The sequence below is a fragment of the Staurois parvus genome, unplaced genomic scaffold, assembly GCF_062004578.1.
Source record: "Staurois parvus isolate SC_StPar_1 unplaced genomic scaffold, SC_StPar_1.0 ptg000327l, whole genome shotgun sequence".
Classification (NCBI taxonomy): Eukaryota; Metazoa; Chordata; class Amphibia; order Anura; family Ranidae; genus Staurois; species Staurois parvus.
This window is the reverse complement of record NW_028318123.1, coordinates 4,905,172-4,929,274: the sequence shown is the minus strand read 5'-3', so window position 1 is coordinate 4,929,274 and position 24,103 is coordinate 4,905,172. Positions and strand designations below refer to the sequence as shown.

Genomic DNA, 24,103 nt, shown 5'->3' with positions numbered 1-24,103 from the left:
TGGGCACTGGTGGGAAGCACTGCTGGGCAGTGGTGGGTGGCACTGCTGCGCAGTGATCCTCAGTGCCCTAATGATCAGTGCAGATGTCCTCTGTGTCATTTGCCGGTTATCGGCAGTACGCTGTTAGAGCATGAGGAAAGTGCTGTCGATAACTGGCAACTGTATTTACATTGTGACCTGCTGTGTCATTGGACACTGCTGATCACAATGTGATTGGCTTTTTACCTCATCATGCGATCAGCTGGGTCTGTAAGGGCTCGTTCACACTTGACTGTTTTACCAACTCTTGCCAAATGCCCCTATAGCGTTTGGCAAGCGTTGGTCTGGCGTTTGCGGAGCGTTTTTTAACGCTCAGCAAACGCCGCATGCGCGGTTCAGCGGCGTTTGCTAGGCGTTTGCCGAGCATTAAAAAAAGCTCTACAAACGCCTATAATGAAGTTTGAATGGTGTTACCGCTCCGCAAACGCGTCACAACCACACCGCAAACACCGGCCGGGCGTTTGCGGAGCGGCACCATAGACTAGAATAGGAGGCTTCAACGCCTCCTGACTGAACCAGAGGCATCCATTTTGCCGCGATGCAACGCTAACGCTCCCGTTAGAATAGCACCATGTGCTGCAATGTGCAGAATTGTCCGAGGCATTTGGAAAGCGGTAAAAATGCTTCCCAAACGCCTTTCTGCTGCCTGCACACAACAGTAGTGTGAACGTAGCCTAAGACACAGCAATCACGCAGAGCGCTGGGTGCAAGCGGGAGGGCACGTTCTGGGAAGACGTCATATCACGCCCTTCAGAACTGGACAACCGTGCTGTAGCCGTCATTCGGCTATAGCGTGGTTGGCAAGTGGTTAAAATGACATTACTTTAAAATGCAGGCAGTCCCTGAGTTACGAACATTCGAGTTATGAACGAGTCCTACTTAAGAACGGAGGGAGAAACAAGAAGTGAGAGGAGATCTACCCCTAGGAAGGGAAATGCACTCCTGCAGGAGTTATCATGGGAAAAAGGCGACTCCACTGAAGGTTTATCACCAATCCTTATTTCCACGACAACCCAAAATTTCCAAAATCCAATTGTCACACGGACAGAAAGTGAGGTTAAATCTTGTGAACAGGAGCACAGACAGCAAAACAAACATTACAGGGGTGTTAACCCTTCCCTATGCTATCCAAAAACCGTAAAAAATATTTTTTTTTTTGGCTGGAGCTACACCTAAAAAACGTACCTGATCCAAATTACATACAAATTCAACTTAAGAACAAACCTACAGACCCTATTATGTTTGTAACCCAGGGACTGCCTGTAAAGGGCCACCCTTACAAATCATGTTCCTTTTAATCCATTATTTCTTTATTTATTATTTGTTATATAGACCATGGACAAAATAAACGCACAGCAGGATGCTTGCAACTTTTACACTTCATAGCTGCTAGAGGAGGGAAACAAATAATTTTACACAGCTGGATACAGGCTTTCCTCCCAAGAAACTGTTCCCTCAAAATTGCAAATATTTTGGTACAGATGTTGGTTGCAGAACAAGTAGGTCATAGTAATAAATAAATAAATAAAAATCACTTTTAAGAATACTGCAGTCACTTTTTAAAGTGATGCTAAAGGTTCAGATGGTTTTTTTTTTATAATAACAAACATGTCATACTTACCTGATCTGTGTAATGGCTTTGCACACAGAAACCCCGATCCTACTCTTCTCAGTTGCTGCTTGCTCTGGGGGCACTCATCTGTGCTCACTCCCGAGCCGCCTCTGTGGCCTGGCCCTGCCCCCAGCTCCCTCCTCACTGGCTGTGATTGACAGCAGTGGGAGCCAATGGTACCCCCGCTGCAGTGTCTGAGCCAATGAGGAGGGAGAGACCAAGGAGAGCTGCTGATCTTGTACATATTGCTGGATTTAGATCAGGCTCAGGTAAGTATAAGAGAGGGCTGAGAGGGGAGCTGCACACTGAAGATGTTTTACCTTCATGCATAGACTGGTGGTGGGACCCTCTCCTATGATGACACTTTAAAGAATCACTGAATGCAGTACAATATTTCATAATTTCCCCTAGTTCACTGGGAGTTTATATATGGACTTATTTTATGTTTTATTTTTTTAACACGCTATTTTTCACTTTGATTTATTATTCATTCAGTAAGGGTGTCTGTTTGTATAAATATACTGATCTAATTACAGTGAGATACCGTTACCGTGAGGTTGTATTGAGTTCATTGTCACATTACATGCGTTGCAGTATGTCAATTTTGTGGTTGGTTTGCGCTGCACTTTATGTGTTAATGACTTGTTTGAGTTGTGGTGAAGCCAGCAGCTTGTATTACACCTGTAGGTAGTGCAGAGGACCTTTCATGCGTTGCTTTGTGTATTTTTGTTTGTGTTGTTGCACAATGCAGTAGATTTTTCCATACTTCCTGTCTGGTAAAACTGTGAGAGGACAAGAAGTGAGGGGTAATGTTTAATTAAAACTAAAAAACAAGTTTTGGTTTCACAAACACATTAAAGTTGTTGTAAAAGCTCAAGGTTTTTAACCTTCATGCATTCTATGCATGAAGGTAAAAAAAAAAACATTCTGTGTCCAGCACCCCTAACCCCACCTCAAATACTTACCTGAGCTCCATCTCGATCCAGCAATGCGCACAAGAGCAGCGGCTCTCCCGGGTCTCTACTTCCTCATTGGCTGAGACAGCAGCAGAAGCCATTGGCTCCCCGTATTGTCAAACACAGCCACTGTGCAAATGAGAAGAGAGCAGGGGGCAGCACTCTGTGTAAGGATGGACACACAGAGCAGCAGCTTGGGAGCAAGACTGCTCGGGTGCCCCAATAGAAAACCGCTTGCTCTGGGGGCACTCAGCAGAAGCCAATTGCACTGGTGGGGAACCTGAGAAGAGGAGGATCGGGGCTGCTATGTGCAAAACCACTCCACACAGCAGGTAAGCATGATATGTTTATTTAAAAAAAAAAATTTGGCTTTAAAGTGTTACTAAACCCAGGACCCTCTATCCACTATAGTTGGTCTCTCACAGTACACAGAACATGGAAATGCAATTATTTTAGTAAATATAAACTGATAAATACCTTTTCTCATCAGCAGTTAGAGCAGTCTTGTGGCTTCTATCTGTGTCCAGCCCACCACTAGCTAAAGCTTGTAAGAGGCGTTTTCTTTCTGTTCTAAGATCCTCTTAGATCCTGGAAATCTCCTGACCTCTGTCTGGACAGTGCTGATTGGCCCTGTGCTGATCACATGCACTCTCCCAAGCAAAAAAAAACCTCTCTAGCAATATACACCAAACTGAGCATATGCATGCCTATGGTTCAGTCTGGAGATAAGTAGTGGTCGCTTGAAAAAGGGGAAGAACAGAGATGTAAGGATCAAACATCCTTTTTACACAACACAGAGGATTAACCCCTTAGGTTCCACAGTGAGTATAACAAGCATGTTTTACTGCATATAGAGACTGATTTTACTGTGGGTTTAGTAACACTTTAATATCACTTTAAGGTACCTAACCACACTGTCCACATTCCTACTATTTTCCCTAGCTTCCTGTGAATCCTTCTTTTCTTTATGATCTCTTCCTTTTTTTCTTATATTTTCTTATACGTTATTAATCATTATACTGTAAAAACTCATTAAACACAATGAAAACGAGTGAACTTCAAGGTTTTAGTTCTCTATATTCTATAGCTACTGGGCCCTATGACAGTCAACATATAGCAGAGACTTGCTTACCAAATCATGGCATATGTTAAGGGATCGAACCAGGGATGTCTTAATGCATGGGCACCCCTGGGAACTGCCCAGGGGCCCCATGATAATCTTGCATTACATCATACTTGCTAGCTGTCCTGGATTTTCAGGGACAGTCACGCTTTTCACTAAGCTGTCCAAGGCCAGTGTCCCAGAACCTGTTACTGTGCCCTCCTGATCTCAGTATTGTGCCCTCCTGACTTCCCCTGTACTGTGCCCTTCGGCCTCCCCCTGGTACTGTGCCCTTTGTGTTGATTAGTCTTTGATTTATTGCATGGTTTCTAATTGTTTCAAATCAATTTTATTGAAAGTACTAATAAATATATATTTCAGTCTATCAACTATTTATACTTTCATTCTTGAGAGTAGGCGCGTACATTGTGGCAGGCTAGTGGAGGCCCCAGTGCATTACTTTGCCCAGGGGCCCATAATGCTTTTAAGATGGCCCTGGATCAAACTCCTTAAAGAGGAACTTTACCTTTTTTTACCTTTGTCTCCACCTCCACTCCCCTCCCCCCCGACGCCAGCATCTTTGAACCTCTGGCGCCAGCCGGGTCTCGGCAGAGCATTTGGCCACATCTGTAGATGTGCAGGTAAATTCCCACGCACGTGCAAACACAGCACTTTTATTCAGATACATGGAAAAATGTAGGTGCCCGTGTGATGTAGACTGACTTTACACATTGCTGGTCTTCATATGTACAAAACTCTCAGAGAAAAGAATGTTTATTAACATTTGTACTTTTTGTCTCTGATGGAGAAAAGAAGTAAACAAAATAGACAGTGAACAGCCATGATGTGTAGAAGAAATGAAGGGAAGTGAGATTTGTGCCCATGATCATGTCTCGAAACTGAAAACCTATGTGAGAGCGACCATTCATAACTGTGTTTTTATTTATATCAAGACATTTCTGTGACACTTTTACTGGAGTGTATCTATGGCTATATAAATAAACTAGAGCACAAGTATCACTGAAATGTGTTGAAATAAATAAGATCACAATTATTGATGAATGATCCCTCTCAAATATGTCTTATTTACTTTAATTTCTGGTGTTTTTATATATACTGTACATACACTATATTGCCAAAAACACCCCTCCAAATCATTGGATTCAGGTGTTCCAATCACCTCCATGTCCACAGGTGTATAAAATCAAGCACCTAGGCATGCAGACTGCTTCTACAAACATTTGTGAAAGAATGGGTCGCTCTCAGGAGCTCAGTGAATCAAGCGTGGTACCGGGATAGGTTGCCCCCTGTGCAATGAGTCCATCTATGAAATTTCCTTACTACTAAATATTTCACGGTCAACTGTTAGTGGTATTATAACAAAGTGGAAGCAACTGGGAACAACAGCAACTCGATCACAAAGCGGTAGGCCACATAAAATGACAGAGTGGGGTCAGTGCATGCTGAAGCGCATAGTGAGAAGAAGTCGCCAATTATCTGCAGAGTCAATAGCTCAAGACCTCCAAACTTCATGTGGCCTTCAAATTAGCAGAACAGTGAGTACAGAGCTTCATAGAATGGGTTTCCATGACCGAGCAGCTGCACCCAAATCTTATACAGTGCCTTAAAAAAGTATTCATACCCCTAGAAATTTTCCACATTTTGTCATGTTACAACCAAAAATGTAAATGTGTTTTATTGGGATTTTATGTGATACACCAACACAAAGTGGCACATAATTGTGTAGTGGAAGGAAAATGATAAATGGTTTTCTAAATGTTTTACAAATAAATACAGTATCTGAAAAGTGTGATGTGCATTTGTATTTAGCCCCCCTGAGTCAATACTTTGTAGAAGCACCTTTCACTGCAATTACAGCTGCAAGTCTTTTTGGGTATGTCTCTACCAGCTTTGCACATCTAGAGAGTGAAAATTTTGCCCATTCTTCTTTGCAAAATAGCTCTGCCATATTTGGTTGGGTAGTATCTGTGAACAGCAATTTTCAAGTCTTGCCACAGATTCTCAATTGGATTTAGGTCTGGACTTTGACTGGGGCATTCTAACACATGAATACAGTGGGGATCGAAAGTTTGGGCACCCCAGCTAAAAATTTGTATTAATGTGCATAAAGAAGCCAAGGAAAGATGGAAAAATCTCCAAAAGGCATCAGATTACAGATTAGACATTCTTATAATATGTCAACAAAAGTTAGATTTTATTTCCATCATTTACACTTTCAAAATAACAGAAAAAAAAATGGCAACTGCAAAAGTTTGGGCACCCTGCAGAATTTATAGCATGCACTGCCCCCTTTGCAAAGCTGAGACCTGCCAGTGTCATAGATTGTTCTCAATCATCATCTGGGAAGACCAGGGTATGTCAATCTCAAAGGTTTTAAATGCCCAGACTCATCTGACCTTGCCCCAACAATCAGCACCATGGGTTCTTTTAAGCAGTTGTCTAGAAAACTGAAACTGAAAATAGTTGACGCTCACAAAGCTGGAGAAGGAATACTGAGATTAAATTACACACAGATGGACTCTCTTTACTAATTAGAAGACTCTTGAAGGCAATTGGTTCCACTAGATTTTAGTTAGGGGTATGAGAGTAGAGGGGGTGAATACAAATGCTTTCCACACTTTTCAGATATTTGTAAAAAATGTTGAAAACCATTTATTATTTTTCTTCCACTTCACAATTATGTGCCACTTTGTGTTGGTCTATCACATAATATCCCAATAAAATACATTTATATTTTTGGCTATAACATGACAAAATGTGGAAAATTTCAAGGGGTATGAATACTTTCCAAGGCACTGTATCATCAAGTGCAATGCAAAGCGTTTGCCAATCAAGCTTCTCTGTCTGGCAATCTGATGTACGTGTCTGGGTTTGGCACTTGCCAGGAGAACAGTACTTGCCTGACTGCATTGTGCCAAGTGTAAAGTTTGGTGGAGGGGGATTATGGTGTGGGGTTGTTCTTGGCCCCTTAGTTACAGTAAAGGGAACTCACAAGGCATCAGCATACCAAGACATTTTGGACAATTTCATGCTTCCAGCTTTGTGGGAAAAATTTGGAAACGGCCCCTTCCTGTTCCAATATGAATGCGCACCAGTGCACACAGCAAGGTCCATAAAGATGGGGATGAACGAGTTCAGGGTGGAGGAACTTGGTTGGCCTGCACAGAGTGCTGACCTCAACCCGATAGAATACCTTTGGGATGAATTAGAATGGAGACTGCGTGATAGGCCGTCTGGTCCGACATCAGTGCCTGACCTCAAAAATGAGTTTCTGGAAGAATGGTCAAACCTTCCCATAGACACACTCCTAAACCTTGTGGACAGCCTTCCCAGAAGAGTTGAAGCTGTTATCACTGCAAAGGGTGGGCCAACTCAATATTCAACCCTACGGACTAAGACTGGGATGCCATTAAACTTCATGTGAGTGTAAAGGCAGGCGTCACAATACTTCTGGCAATAGAGTATATATATATATATATATATATATATATATATACACACACACACAAACATACATTCTTCTACTTCCTCATCACATCCTGGCTTATTCTCTCTTCTCTCTCTGCTATCGCCACCTCTGAGGTAGAGAAGTAGAAGGGTAGATTATTTACATTTGTATTCATTGCACCTTATTAAGCTGGTCATTTGTATTGCTCTCACTGGCCAATTTGCATTGTGCTGTGAAGAGAAGCAGAGAACAGCATCTCCACTCCTCATTTCAGCTAAATAAACCACTGCACAATTTCTTAACAGGAACATGTAAATGGCAAATAGCACTCGTAGAAAATGTTCCATACCTTCATGAGGTCAAGTAATACGCCGCTAATGATGCCTAAATATCGTCTTTCCAAGGACTGAGGGTGATTTACAGCAGGAAACTGAAATACAAGAAAGGGAAGAAATCTTTACAAAAACAGAAACAAAATAGACGCTTTTTGCACCACAAATATATTTAGAATCTGTTTTTTCTTCAAATACATATAGCAAACGTACTATCCACAAGTAAAATATGTAATAGTACAATGAAACTCTCCATTTGGCCATCTTAGCGATTCCTGCTAACATGACACCATATGGTATATAGAAAAAATTGGTTACTAGCAGTGATCCTTCAAGGAAACTATATGATACAAATGCTTTGCAGTTTTTACTTATGCATATGCCATTTCACTGTTTGATTTCTTACTGGCTTCAGGGAGATCATATCTGTATAAAGCAAAAAGCAATAGCGCTAACTGAAAACTTAGAAGTGTATTTGTCATACATGGCAAAATGTTCACAACAGTTCATTACTTTGTATATCTTAAATAATATATCAGAATCAGAGATATGCTAATAAAAGCAGATGATTATATATATATATATATATATATATATACAGTATATATATATATACACACATATACATATACACACACATACAGAGATTTGGATCCTTTGGTGTAATTATACTGCAACTCACCAGTCCCTAGTACAGGGTTTCTCATCCAGGGTTGCATGGAAGCCTAGCGTTCCTCCAGAGGTTGCTAGGGGTTCCTTCCTAAGTTCCCACTAACACTGTCTGTAAGGGGGTAATTCTTTACAATGACCACTAGTGTAGGGAGCACTGACTATCACAATAATGTATCATGAGTTGTAGATATAGTAATTTTCATCAGTGGTTCCCTGAGACTGGAAAGGTGATTCAAGAGTTCCTGTGTTGAAAAAGTTGAGAAAGGCTGCCTTAGTATCTGCATTTGTTTTTATTTTTTCAGGAAAAGAACATTTTCTGCAAGTACAGGAAAGTTGATCAATGGAAATTAAGTGTTTTTGTATTGTCTTGTGAATTGGACTGATATATCCCTGCATTATCTGATATATCCTTGCAGGCTGCCCTTTGTAAACAACTAATTCCTCCAATCCCCATAATGAGAGGAAACATGTTAACCTGGCCATTTTTCATTCAGCCAGTGGTATGTGGCATGCAAATAGGTGTACATATTGCAGCTAAAAAAATGGCATAGTCATTATAGATGGGTCTACAAAGCACTGGAGGAGCAAATGGTTTGCTAAGCGATATGTGCTGACAGCATATGCGATCAGCTACATAGTCCTCATAAAGTATTAAGACCCCCTTCACTTTTTAAATTTTTTTATGTTGCAGCCTGATACTACAGTTGTTTACATTCATTTTTTTAAAATTATTCTACACTCAGTACCCCATAACGATAAACTGAAAATAGAATTTTAGAAAATTTAAAAATGTTTGCAAATGTATGAATAAGGAAAAACTGAAATATCACACTGGCACAAGTATTCAGACCCTTTTGAACAACACTTGAAATTTAGTTAAGGTGCCTCCCATTTCCCTTGATCTTTGCTGAGATGTTTCTACACCTTGATTGGAGTCCACCTGTGGTACATTAAACTGATTGGACATGATTTGGAAAGGCATACTCTGCTCTATAAAAGGCCATACAGCTGAGAATGCATACTGTATCAGAGCAAAAGCCATGAGGTCAATGGAACTGTCTGCAGTGCTCACAGACAGGATTATTGCAAGGCACGGATCTAGGGAAAGCTACAAAAAAATTCTGCTGCACTGAAAGCTCTCAAGAGCACAGTGGCCTCTAAAATTCTCTAATGGAAGAAGTTTGGCACAACCAGGATTCTTTCAAGAGCTGGTTGCTCAGCCAAACTGAGCAATCGGGGAGAGGGGCCATAGTAAGAGAGGTGACCAAGAACTTGATGGTCACTCTGACCGAGCTCTAGAGATCCTGTGTGGAGATGGGACAAGGTTCCAGAAGGTCAACCATCACTGCAACCCTCCACCAATCTGGGCTTTATGGCAGAGTGGCTGGATGGAAGCCTCTCTTCAGTGCAAAACACATGAAAGCTTGGAGTTTGCGTAAAAGCACCTGAAGGACTGTGAGAAACAAGATTCTCTGGTCTGATGAAACAATATTTTGGCCTCAATTCTAAATGTTATGTCTGGAGAAAACCAGACACTGCACATCACCTGACCAACAGTGAAGCATGGTGGCGGAAGCATCATGCTGTGGGGATGTTTTTCAGCAGCAGGGACTGGGAGACTGGTCAGGGTTGAGGGAAAGCTGAAAGGAGCAAAGTACAGAGATACCCTCAATACAAACCTGTTCCACAGCGCTCAGGACCTCAGACTGGGCTGAAGTATCCCCTTCTAACATGACAATGATCCTAAGCACACAGCCAAGACAACACAATAGTGACTTAGGGACGACTCTGTGAATGTCTTAGCGTAACCCAGCCAGAGCCATGAATTGAACCCTATTGAACATATTTGGAGAGACCTGAAAATGGCTGCCCACTGACGATCCCCATCCAACCTGACTGAACTTGAGAGGATTTGCAAAGAAAAATGGCAGAAAATCCCTCAATCCAGGTGTGCAAAGCTTGTTGTGTCATACCCAAAAAGACTCAAGGCTGTAATAGCTGCCAAAGATGCTTCAACGAAGTAGAGGGTCTGAATACTTAAATACATGTGATATTTCAGTTTCTTTTTAATAAATCCACAGACATTTCTAAAACTTTTCACTTTATCATTATGGGGTACTGAGTGTAGATTATTGAGAAAAAAATGAATTTAAACAACTGCAGTATCAGGCAGCAACATAACAAAACTGAAAAAAGTCAAAGGGGCCTGAATACTTTATGAATGCATTGTATGTCCTCGAAACAATAAAACAAAGCAATAAAAACAGTGCCCTGAAATACAAAAACCCAAAAGGTTTAAGAAATCCATATTGATCATTATTCTGAAAAATACAAGACATTTTTTTACAGATCAAGGCTGGATAATGTATAATGCTCTGTGAGTTAATATTCTTTGATCATTAGATTTTTGGGCTCAATTCAAAGGATTACAAATTCTTCCTTAATCTGTCTTGAAGGTACTTGCAGAGGTCATCAAGAACCAAAACATGTTTGAAAATAGCTGTTAGCAACACGTTAGCCCTACAGCTCTATGTGTGGGAATACCGGAAGGCATGAAAGCAAATTAAACAGTAATTTATACTGTAGCTGATAGTCAAGATTATTATGTTGTGTAAAAGCCAGCGTATGTTCCTGAAGCATCAACATACATTACTATTTTTAACCTAGTTAAATATATTTTGATTGGTGCCTAGTTGCACCAGGCAAGAGTTATGCTTTCTATAGAACAGTTTATTTAATTAGGCAAAGAACAAACTGCAAATCCACAAATGCTTTTAGAAAATATCTTACACGAATCTGATTTGATCTGATTATAGTACAATGATACAAAAAGCAATAGTCTCAGAATATTGATGTTATTTTCTGGCTATATAATATAGCAGGCTAAACAAAAATACATCATTTCACAGGAAGGCTTCATTCAGACGTGCGGTGGGGAAGCATTGTTGAGCTGCATTTTTGCCAGGCATCCCCCTTTAAGCTACAATAGGCAGCGGAAGGAGGTTCCTTGGTTACAATGCTTTGTTTCGCACCTGTGGCAATGTTTACCCAACATGTACTTATCAAAGGGTAGGCAAGCAAATGGGGAAGCGCTGCAAACGCCCTGCAACAGACACAGTGCATTTGTTGGCAAAAATGGGTTTAAAACAGGCGGTGAGGAGGCATTACATTGCTTCTTTGACATCTGTCAGTAGCCTTTAAAGCGCAATCTGAATGCGGATCAGGCTTCAGAGGAAAGATGCACGTCCTAGGCCTAACAATGTCTTGACCCTGAGCTCATTAAGCTGACAATAGACAAGTAGTTTTTTTCCTTCAGCCTATGGGATGCACAAAAAAAGACTAACAGATTACTCCATCTGCATAAACAAAGTGAATAAAGGAATCCCCCTTGTGGGCACATTGTACTCTGACAGTGGGGCTTGCCACTTGAAAACATTTTCCAGCATGTCCAGCATCGTCTTATCAACTTCTTTCAAACAGGGACAACCACACACTGATTGAAATTTGGCTGGTCCCTACTGAACTGGCCAAATTTCAATCCGTCTATGCCACACTTTACTCTGCAAATTAATATTGCTCCTTTATCTGATAATATACATGCAATACACACATGTGGTCTAAATCAAAGGATGTTCATCACATGCAGGAGACAATGCAATTGCCTATTGCAGCTTGTTGGGGGGGTGGTTGGCAGGCAGCAAAAACGCAACTCAATCGCACATTTTTGCTACTCCTCCCCCCAACTAAACATCTGAATGAAGCCTTCCTATGAAATTCTGTATAGTTTTTGTTCAGCCTGTCAGAGCCTTGTTTAGACTTGGACTTGCGGTTTGGGGGCGCCAAAAATGTGCGGTTGAGCTGTGTTTCTGCCACCCACCAACTGTGCCCCCTTAATGTGCAATAGGTAGCGGGTGGGGCTGTTTAGATGCTATGGCTGCAAGTCTTTGCTTTACGCCCACAGCAAAGCTGACTTGGCTTGTAGTGATGTCGCCCACCGAACACTACTGATTCAAGTCAACGGGGAATCGCCGCAAATGACCTGCAACTCTATGCAATGCACGTGGTTGTGGTGCATTTGTTGGCAAACATGGGTTAAAACAGTCAGTAGCTTGTGGAGTGCGATCTGAATGTGGATCAGGCGTCAGAGGCAAGGGAGATTTAGATGCATGTCTAAATCTACCCATACAATTTTTTTTTTTATTATTTTACAATTTTATTAATTTTTAAACAGGTGAAATTTTATTTTTCAATACTTTTTACATTTTTTTTTTGACTGGGGGACTTGGAGAGACATCAGGGATCTAAACAAAACAAAACCCCTAATGTTCCCTAACAAATCCCTAATGTCTCTTTTTTAGACAGAGAAGGGGACTGAAGAATGATGTCCCTTGCCCTGCCACTTCATCTGCACTGTAGAAAAATGAATAGGAGTTTGTATAGAGACTCCTATTGATTCACAAACTAAAGCATAGTAAACACAGTTTACTATGCTTCATTCACAAACTGAAGCATAGTAAACAAATTACACTAATCTCCCAGGCAGCAGCTGGGTGGTGGAGGAAATCCGGCCAGCTTAGCTACATAGGAGGGGGATCAGTGATAGGGGGAACAATGAAGTGGGGAGATGAAGGATATCAGCAGGGGGAATTATCTGAGCATTTTTACACTACAAGCATTCTTACACTGCAATTGCTGGCAGGAGAGGCAGTGGGGGTAGCGATTGCTACAGACCCATAGGGAATCCATGCCTGCGGGGGCTGGTGCTAGGGTGAGAATTGATAGGAGAGATCTGTGGCTGAGAAAGGGGAAAGTAAGGGGGGGGCAGACATTTAGCATCCAGTGTAGCAGGGGATTTGGAGGGGCATGAAGCAGAGGGTGAGAGGCAGAGAAGCAGCGGTGGCAGGGGCTGTCATATTTTAGGTGAATAGCTCGGAACAGCAGTATGTTACATGCTAAGTTAACCCTAGAGATATTGTTTTTGTTCAGCAGATTCTGCTGAACAGTTCTGCTATAAGTCCCTGGCTAGCTGGAAGGGGTGCTGTAGGTGCGTATGCCATACGGACCTGGCAGTGAAAGGGCTAATAGTGTGTCTGTGCAAATTCCTTTGTGCTTGTAATTTCTGTCCTTTTTCACCAACGGAGGATCCTTGGCTACATTTTTTACAAAGGATAAGATAAACTATATTACTGGAGGTAAAGCTGTATGATCCTGCGATACTGAAGGTCCCTTTTGTGTGTCACACTTTTTAATGTATTGATTTGGCTGCACAGTATTCCTTTTTTTACATTTAACTGTCAGCTGGGGAATGTCCCAACCAGCAGCTGCCTTAAACTGGCCATAGAGGGATTTTTCTTTATGATCAACCAGCCAGCTGATCAAAAAAAACGCAACCCCATCCACACATTCAAGGTAGATGAAGGAATCCTCTCTACTAGTTATTGTGTTCTGACAGCAGGACTCCTCTTGAAACATTTCCAACATTCCCTATCGAAAGAAGCCGATTGTTAGATTGACTTCTCTCTAATGGGAACAGCCATAGATGGATGAAAATTCAGATGATCCTTGCTGAACCAAATTTCGATCCATCTATGGCCAGCTTTAGGTCAGGGATGAATGCTTGCGGTAATTCTTTTGAATCTGTTGCAGTCACGGTGACAGATTCTAAATGTGGCAGTAATAAGAAGTAACTGAATCTGGCACATATGTCAGAAAGATTTATGAAACTGTTGCAAGGGTTTCCTGAATTAGGCGCAAGCGATTTCAAAGGGGCCATACTGCCAAGAACTGTTGTTTATTACTTTTAACTGAATTCCTCAATAGATCCATTGCTTTCATCTAAAAGAACATTTTTATTGTAAACATTAGTAAGAGAAAGGTAACATCATGTAAAGAGAGTCTGTAGAGTGTACACTCAAAAATTATAAGACAGCTTTAGTCATAAGAGAGAGTTGTTGAACAGTTTCCCACGGGGACTAAAGGGATTGAGTTGCCCTTCTGATATCTAATCTACTGGGTATGAGAGTTACACAGGAGAGTAAGAGAGGAAATGCATGGGAACCAAACCAGGTGTATTTAGCCATTTTAACCAAATTTTTTACAATTTGTAATATTTGTAAAAGTAGAATGGAAATTCTATGCTTAAGTTCTAATTAACATAGTTCACCCAATCATCCACAGTGAATGGGATTGTGGAGAACAATGTTTTACTCTTAAAACTGCATGTGGCACTAGCAAAATCACTAGAGCACAAAGCCTACCTTTTTCTTTCCCTTCTTATACCATCAGGTTAGGCTGGGTAAGGTAGTCAGCCCATATCAGACCAACACTTTACCACTCAAGTGTTCATTCATTTCTGTCATTTTAGGCTTACCATAAAAAGTTATTGACTTGACTGCTACATTTATAATGCATCTACAGAAACAAAAGTAATTGCACCTATACATTTGTATTTCCAAACTGTAATGTAAGGGACCTAACCTTGTTACTATGAACCAAATGTATCATTGTGTACCCAAATTAAAAGTGTCTTGATGTAGTCCCATTGTACAACAAATCAGAGGGACTGGTAACATTTTTCCACAGAAGTGCGTCATTACATGTAATTTATGGCTCATCCTAAAATAATAGATCGTGAAGGCAAGGGAATAGGAAAACTGTGTTCTGCCGAGGTGCACAAGCAAAAGGTGGAAAAATATACAGATCATCCAACCCCCCCCACCCCCCCCAACAAAAAAAACAAGGGCAGGTTTGGAAAATACAGCAATACATACATTTAACTTGGAAACAAAACAGGATGTGGTAGGAAGGTCTTATTATCCTTGTGGTTAGCATAAGGAAAAACGTGTGTATGTAAAATCTAAGATCACTGGCACGTGAAGACAGAAATTCACACCGTAGATGAAACATCTTAGATAAACTTCATAATACCTTCTTGGTCAAAACAGTAGATTTTGGTGCGGAGATATTTCACTGTACAGGAGGGGTTGTTCCTCGGTACAAACTATTCCAATTAAAGAGGTGAGTATGCAAAGAGGGGGTTACTTTTATATTAGGGAGGGTTAGCGTTGTGGTCCATTATAGCGTTAGGGTTGTTAGTGTAAGGGGGACTTAGAATAGGACATCTCTTCACGTGTCAGGAGCTCCACAGTAAATGTTATTAGCAATGAAAGCTTGTGCATTGCATTCCTGGCTTACCTGACCAAATTGTTTACAGTGTTAAATACCACTCCCCCACCAATAAGCCCTGCCACTGCATTTAGCCCCACAAGTGTACTAACAATGGAGAAATAGTATCATGATGTATATTTTGTTGTTTTCCCATGGTCTATATTAGCAGGAGATAACTTGAAACCAGAAACAAAAAATGTCATCGTACCTCTAGAGGATGCAAAATCAAACAAAGGACCCATCTTGAAGCATGACAGCAATGACCCTTTTAACTGCTATTTTAAAGGCATAAATTTGGTATTTAGATTTTCCAAAGGATAGTATATATATATATATATATATAATTGCCTTGCCTACAATTTCCACAATCCAGACTGAAAACAGTAGGTGGGTATAAAAACCTTATGGATTTAGGTATGCAATTTGATAAAAATAGGACATGATTTAATATTAACTTGCAATAATTATAACTGTGATGTATTTCTTTTATATCCCTTTTGTCTGAAAGTATTCTGTGTACACCTTGAGTTTTGAATCACTTTCTCTATTTCTAATAAAAGAATGAATGCTGGTTGGATTTATTCCCTCCCACTACATAAAAATTTTGATGACAGTTTGTGTTATATAACTTTATCTGTGATAGAGGCTCAGAGAAGTACATGTAAAAAATAATTATTTCTGGAACAAAGAGCATTTAAGTAGTTCTTAACGTAATAAAATAATTGACTGGTTGGGAAAGCTTTCTGTAAGTGCCACATAAAAAAATATTACAGATCATGCGCATATTTTTCATTCTAGGACATCTGAGCATATTGTTTACTGCACTCACCCGCATCCCATGAAACCGAGGGTTGCTGTAAAACAGCTTCATCTGCTCTGGTGGTAGAGGCCCTAATACTTTCTGAATTGTAAAAAGCTGATCAATTTCACTTTCTCCAGGAAAGAGAGGCTGGCCATCACTCAGCTCTCCAAGGATACAACCCACCGACCACATGTCAACAGCCTTTCCATATGGGGCTCTAAAAAAAGGAAAAGAAAAACAAATCAAGAGCTGTTAATATGTCACTGATGTTCTCATTAATGGTGCGTTACAAACTCAGACCTATCTCACTTAAAGAATATCTCCAGCTACCCATTTGAAACTAAAATTTCCATTCCCTTCATGTGGCCCCCGAGACCAGGGTTGCTAATAATGATCGGCCTCCTGTAGAGGGCCCATGCCCCATCAGTTCAACAGGGGGGCCCGGGCAGCTGTTCAGTAGGAGGGGGTGATCAGAAAGGCGGGGGCAATCAGGGCTGCCAATAACGTTTCCTATATTTTAGGTGTACGTATTACACATTGTATCCACTAGAGGAGCACTCTTCACCACAGATCTCCGTTTACCTCCACCCATGCCAACCAGGTAGGTGTTCTTGTCCTGCAGTATCCTCAGGCCTGGGTTACACCCCGAAAGCCAGGTCACCCTGATGGATAACTATTCCACATGGGGCAGATAGGACAGTGCCATACCGCTGACAGCCCTGGACCCCAAAACAATGACAGCTCACAGTGCAGGGTGCAGGATTAAAAAGAGCTTGAGAAACACTGTGCTACTGAGCTACAATCATATTTGTGCTATGAAATTGTTCACAATAGAAACACAGTTGTCGATTCAAATAATAGTTCTATTCTCAAACAAATGTTACAATGGATTCAATTCACAAAACTAATAAATCAGGCTAATGGTCTTAATTTCAAGAGTGTGTCATTTTCAGTTGATTCCAATGTGATTGAAAATGAGTCATATAGCTCCAAAAAAAGATTATTTTCCAACTGCTAAAGCGTTGTCAATTGAGCATATAGTCAATTTACTTACAGCAGGGTAACTGAGTTATTTGGAGGCCTCCTTTAAATCCAATGATCAAAGAGTACACCTGGCTGATATACCTAAAACACTTGTAAGTTTCACTTACATCACTCACATATGCAGTAGATTAAATGCCATAGTACTCACTACAAATACAAAGCTGCAATTGTCCAAACACAGTTTGCCAGAGAAAGGCATTGCGTATGCGGAAGCAATAGTATTTCATAATTTGTAGAACACCTTACTAGGCTGCGGCAGCCCTTCAAAATCAGTGGCTCCCTACAAAAATCTACTAAAGTGAATCCAGGGGTGCTCTGATATGCAATTAATGACTTAGAGGAGGTGGATCAATGGCTGGTCAACCAATTACTGCTTTACAAGTGGTCCTTACTGTAACAGACAGACTTGGAAACTAAGAATCCAAATGCACTGTACTTTGACAGCAGCCACAGTGTGGAACATCTCTAAATAAGACAATTTGATGAACTCAAGTGCAACTGAGAGCAACACCAAAAAACTCTAGTGTACCCTTCATTTGCTCTGTCAAATTCCATTGTTAATTTTTTGTATAAAATTTTACTGTATATCAACTCGCTTTGAATACTTTAAAATAATGCAGAATCTTGAGGCGTAAAGTACCTAACAGGGTACCTGGTTTACAATTGCCAGTTTTCTTGGGGAAAATGCAAACAACTCTGAGACCACAAAGATCTGTGGTCATGAAGAAAAAACATAATAAAAATGGCCCAAGACAGCACAAATGTGAAATCAAGTCATGTTTACTTGGCTCCTATTGTTTTAAATTGCTTCAAGGTGTTATCAAGTCCTGTCTTGAGATAGAGTACAAAGAGGTGAAGAAAGATGCTTTTGAAAGTTTGTTGCCCTCAGGCTTGTTCCATTTTCTTGTATAAGAGGTGAGTGTTATCATATCATAGAAAAAGTGAAAACCAGATGCAGAATAGTCAGGCGCTGCAACTGTTATTAGTTACATTGCAGAGCTTCACAAGTGTAAACAAGAGGCGTGAAAATACTTCTTTTAAGATCCCTACTTTCAAAGGTTCTAAAAAGGTGCAATTAAACTGCACATAACAAGCTTTGCAGCAAAACTGGGTTAATTAAGTCAAGCTATTCCAGCTTGAAGCAACTGCTTGTTCTAGTTTTTTGAGAACTGAGGAAACCTTGATTTACCTCAATAGACAAAGTACACAGGTGAATGCTCACTGTGCACACCTTCCGTTGCTATTACATGGCGTTAATACAGATAGTGAGGCAGTCTGGAAAGAAGAGATCACCTATTTGCTACATAAAAAGCCTAGCACATTATCATCCATTTTCAAAAAGTTTGTAAGCCTAAGGGCCATTATTACATTATCCAGTCTTCCAAAAGTGATGTACTGTATTATCCAAGAGCTTGTTCAGATCAGATGCAGTCAGTCTTGACATTTTCTGACTGCAATTACCACAATTTTAGCCCTGCACAACTGCTCTATCCATCGGACCATTAGAAGTCATTTGGAGTTTGTTGGCATGGACTGCTGGAAAAGTAAGAAGATGCTCCTTTTTTACATTTTATGCTTTATTTACAAGTGATCCTGATCGTTTTTAATTAAATCTGTAACAAGCCTGCGAAAATCAAACTGAGCAAAAGGATGATCAGAGGTTACCATCATTGAAAACTACTGCAAAACAATTTGTCAATCCACAGACGCAGTTATAACAAAGTTATAAATAAATTACTGCTTTTCCTGTAAAAGCTGATATCGCTCTGCCTCTTCCCAAGTCTCCCTATGGGTCCTTCATTGTGGTGGCTGGCTTCACTGACCAATAATTAAGCTCGGGAGGTGGGAAAGATAAGTCCAATGTAACTATATCATATACAGTATCTATCTTTTACATCATCTAATAAGCAGGTGGTTTGATTTTATCAAAATGAGTGTTTTTTTACTCAAATTAAAAGTTTAGATTTACATCATCTAATAAGCAGGTGGTTTGATTTTATCAAAATGAGTGTTTTTTACTCGAATTAAGAGATTAGAAATACAACACCATTATCAGCTTTAGTATTCTTGTGAGTTGAGAAAAAAAAAGGAATACTAGAGTGTATTTATAGCAATTTTTTTTTCTTTACTGCTGCTTACCTTGTCTCTGCTACATCAATTCACCTTCTCTATTGATCCTGGTGACCAGTCACCAAGATAGAAAGCCAAGGGAAATCCAAAATTTCATAGTTGTCACCAGAAAAACAAGTTAGGGTAAAGCTCCCAATGAAAACACCTGTTCAAAAGACAACTTCCTAAGAGGACTATTCCCCCCACTTTGCAGAGATTTTCTGCCACTTTCTGTTGTACCTCTGGGTCAGAAAGTACAGCCAAATCTCCCCATCAGAACACTGACAGCAAAAAATAAATTGACAGGGATTCAAAAGGGCTCATATACACTAGCCTTGTCTGCTGTAGTGCCTTAAAAACACAAGCATTAAAAACGCACCAACACACTACAATATACCAAAAACTGTACTGCAACTGCAATGAACGTAAACTGAGAAGGTGTGTCAAGAGTGCCATTCAAAACTAAAAGGACTGCATCACACCAATGCATGTTAATGTCCATGTTACTGTAACCAACATGATGCAAGGACCAGTAAGCTGCACTTTTACAAATTTGTTCTTGGGTTTAGGTACCCTTTAAAGAAAATTGCCCTTATTGACCTCCACCTGTCTGCAAGCATATCTTCGTTCATCCTTTCTCCTGCAATGAAACATGTACCTATGGGTAGACTTCAGTAATAGCAGTGGTGAATCAACCATGGCTCCAATGCCCAAGATTTACTTCCAACTATTAGAAGTAGGAACTTTCAAAGTCTTAATTGGTTTGCAGATAGGAAAGATTTAAAATGATGGTCCTGTAAGTCAGATTGAAATGCTGGGTTCTCAATTATTGGGGCCATATCAGAGGTATAGGTTTGTGATATTGATATGCATTATGTTTGCAAATATACGTCAGCATTGTATGAAATGGTGATTTTTAATTGAGGTTGGAATGTCTGTGTTGAGCCAGGGGGGGGGGGGGGGGGGAGTCTAGACAAAACATTTTTGTTTAAAATTTTGGATAGAGTGGGGGAGAGTTAAGCCCTCCAGCAGGTTTATATTACTGGCTTTTCCTTGCTGGGGAGATCTGCCATCACTTCATACTCTAGCAACCATTCAGGGGTGATGGGATATCTCCCCATTAAAAACAAAAATAGTAACAAAACAGAAAATAAAACAAAAGTCAGCTTAAACCCTTTCTCACTCTATCCAAGAAAAGTTTGCCCCTTAAGTCCACTCCACACCAATTTTAATGTATGATTAATTTTCACTTTTGAATTTTTTTTTGCTTCCCTGAAAACAAACAAGTTCATTATTCTAGAAATGGTTTGATACACTGTTAATGAAAATTTTTAATAGTTTGTTCATTTTAGTTTGGGGATTTTTTCAAAATGTAGTTGGCAGATTTGATGCCCTTTTTTAGGCATGGTAATTAATTTATCTGCATTTTAATTATTTATTTTATTAACTGTTTCCAGGGTCCGCATAGCAAACGGAACCTCAGAAAAGGTGATTTTAAAATATTTGTAAGTCCTGCTTTTACTACTTAAAGTGTAAATCCAGTGATAACTGCTATTTTTTGTTTTGAAAAAGATGAGGAAAGGTCTAAACTTTGCCAGGTTTTTATTACTAGATGTGTCCCCACCAGGATATTTTCCTTTCATTTCCTACCCCTCTTGGCAGAAAAAAGTCAGAAAAAATGACCTGCAGTGGGTCTAACCCTTCCCTGCTATAACCAAAACAGCAATGGGTTATACTTGAAAGTGATAAGAAAGGTTCAGCTTTGTTTTTTAAATAACAAACATGCTATACTTACCTGCTCTGTGCATAGGTTTTGCACAGAGCAGCCCCAATCCTCTTCTCAAGTCGCCCGCAGGCGCTCCTGGATCCCCCCCTGCTGCTGAGTGCCCCCAGAGCAAGCTGCTTGCTATGGGGGCACTTGTGCATGTCCATGAGACACACAGAGCACAGCTTGGCCCTGCCCCCTCTTCATTGACTGTGACTAATAGTAGCAGGAGCCATTGGCTCCTACTGCTCTGTCTCAGCCAGTAAGGAGGAAGAGACCTGGGTGTGCTTTTGTATGCATCGTTGGATGGAGATCGAGCTCAGGTAAATATTAGGGGGGGCTGAGGGGAGAGCTACACATTGAAGGTTTTAATAATGCATGAAGGTAAAAAACCTTCAGCTTTTACAACAACTTTAACTAAACTCTACCGAAGAATATTCTTTCCTATGATTTGCTGTACATGTAAAGGTGGAGGCTCTAAACTTCCCACAGCTAAGCTGTTTGGAAAGAAGTAATCCAAAACTTTCTTCCTTCTAATGGTTGAAAGTATATGTCGGACAATAGAGCCATGGTCGATCCACCATTGCTACTATGGCAGGAGATGCGAATAAGACATTTCCTTTCTTCCTTACTTGTCAAAATGTAATCTGGCCTGAACAGTGCTGCATAAACAAAACATAAAACCACTGTCAAAAATATTATATTTAAAGAAGGGGCTTTTCTTTGTAGCGTCACTACAGTCAGTAATACATGTCAATCACTGTGCTCATTTCTTGTTATCTGTGCTGCCAAGGATAATAGATAGTAACACATGCAGAAGAAGCAGGAGATACATGTCAGTTTCTGCAGTCTATTACAGACAAAATGGTGACACAAGGGACAACCAGTAATAGTTAAAGGAATTCTATGGTCACAGCATACACTTTGATTTTATAACATCAGCATTGTAAGAGCAATACAAACAATAGTTATCTTTGACAATCCAATATAAGCTTACTTGAAAAAAAATCTCCTTTCATGTTGTGAGTGCTGTCTGCTTGCTGGACATCTCTTTCCTCAACCTCCTAGATTTTCTACATGCTTTGCAGCTTCTGTCCTATTTACCTTCAATTTTGAAGGACTATATATCCCATGGTACCTTGCTACCTACAAACAGTGCGCCCTGTACTTACTCTGCCTTATGAAACTCTTCCTCTCAGCATCTCTGTATTTCAGAAGGCAGGCTCTGTGAATTGTGTGAGACAGCAGTGCCTAACTACAGGGCATGGTGATTAGGTGTCACAGAATTCAGGGAAGTAAATGTGTCGGGAGCGTCACAAAGGAAGTTTCCACAATTCAATTCAAGATTGTTAGATTAACAGAAGTAGGCCTAAATTTAAATACAATAAGGAAATAAATATGATTTTAAATGTTGCCCTTAGATACACTTTACAGTGCATTTCTACTGTGTAGACCAGTACTGAACTGTATAGATCAGACAGTGTCATAATGTAATATCAGAGATATTGAGGTTTTTTTGAGGTTGGGGTTTGTCTTAGTCTGGGTTCACATTTGTGTGAGTCCGGTTTGCAGCACGATTTCAAGCCATATCCAGTGTGACTTTGTTTAGCGGTTCAGGTATGATTCAGAAAGATGTCTCTTGATGATTTTTATAGTTGTTTATTAACTACTTTACTACTGTGCTATAGCCGAATGACGGCTACAGCACGGTTGTCCAGTTTTGGTAAGAGCCTCATATGATGTTCTCCTTGAACGCGCAGACCCCAGAAGTGCGTACCCGGCGCTCTCTGTGATTGATGTGTCCTACGGACACAGCTGATCACATAACAAGGTAAAAGGCCAATCACAGCAGCCTTTTACCACATGATCAGATGTGTCCAATGACACAGCTGATCACAAAGTAAATACAGTTGCTGGTTATCAGTAGCGCTTTCCTCACACTGTCACAGCGTGGGGAAAGTACTGCCGATAACCAGCATGAGTCACAGTGGACATCTGCACTGATAATCAGGGCACTGATTACCAGTGCCCTGATTATCAGTGCAGCCCCAAAAGTGCCCAGCAATGATGCCCATCAGCTGCCACCCATCAGTGCCCAGCAGTGCCACCCAGCAGTGTCGCCCATCAGTGCCACTCACCAGTACCCATCATTGCCGCCTATCAGTGCCCATCAATGCAGCATCATCAGTGCCTCCTCATCAATTCCCACCAGTGCTGCCTCATCAGTGCAGCCTATCAGTCCCCATCAGTGCTGCCTATCAGTGCAGCCTCATCAACCCACATCAGTGAAGGAGAAAATGTACCTGTTTGCAAAATTTTATAACAGAAACAAAGAAAAACATTATTTTTTAATTTTTTGCTCTTTTTTTATAGTGCAAAAAAAATAAAAAACCCAGTAGTTCTTAAATAATACCAAAAGAAAGCTCTATATGTGAAAAAATTATAAAAATTTCATATGGGTACAGTGTTGCATGACCACACAAATGTCATTCAAAGTGCGACAGCGCTGAAAGCTGAAAATTGGCCTGGGCAGGAAGGGGGTAAAAGCGCCTGGTAGGCAAGTGGTTAAAGATACAATTATACAAGTGGAGCCAATGCATTTCAGGGGAATTGCCTCCCTCTTCTTCAGAGCTGTATTTCTTGGAGAACGGTTAAGCTCTAAGTGGGTTAAATATATCCAATCAGTGGTTCTGCAGTTTTGAGAGCAACCATCAAATCAAAATCATCAAGTGACACATTTTTCTTGACACAGGGCGCTCCTCTCCAATTACCCAAGTGTTCCCTGTGGTGACAACCCCATTGTCATTATCAGAAAGGTAGCAGCCCTAGACTCCAACAGATTCTATCACCCACCACTTATAATTGGGATATAATCCATTGAAAGAAATTCTCTTTATACCATTCAAACAGTAATCTTCCAACCAAACTATGAAAACCCTGTATGAAAAGATCTGCTCCACGCTTTGCACACAGCTAGCCTCTCAATTGCTGGCCAAACCTAAGAATGGTAAGACAATATTTAAATGAGAAGTAG

General features: G+C 40.5%; 1 protein-coding gene across 4 annotated transcripts in view; it reads right to left on the bottom strand.

Annotated features, from left to right (window-relative positions):
- The window catches only part of CDKL5 (cyclin dependent kinase like 5), a 434,956-nt gene that overhangs the window by 61,363 nt on the left and 349,490 nt on the right, over nt 1–24,103 (bottom strand). For all 4 annotated transcript variants that reach the window (XM_089683897.1, XM_089683900.1, XM_089683898.1 and 1 more), the window contains exons 10-11: nt 16,179–16,368; nt 7,528–7,608 (exon numbers count right to left, since the gene is read on the bottom strand). In XM_089683897.1, the coding sequence (XP_089540023.1) occupies nt 7,528–7,608; nt 16,179–16,368 (271 nt within the window). The remainder of the gene's footprint in view (nt 1–7,527; nt 7,609–16,178; nt 16,369–24,103) is intronic.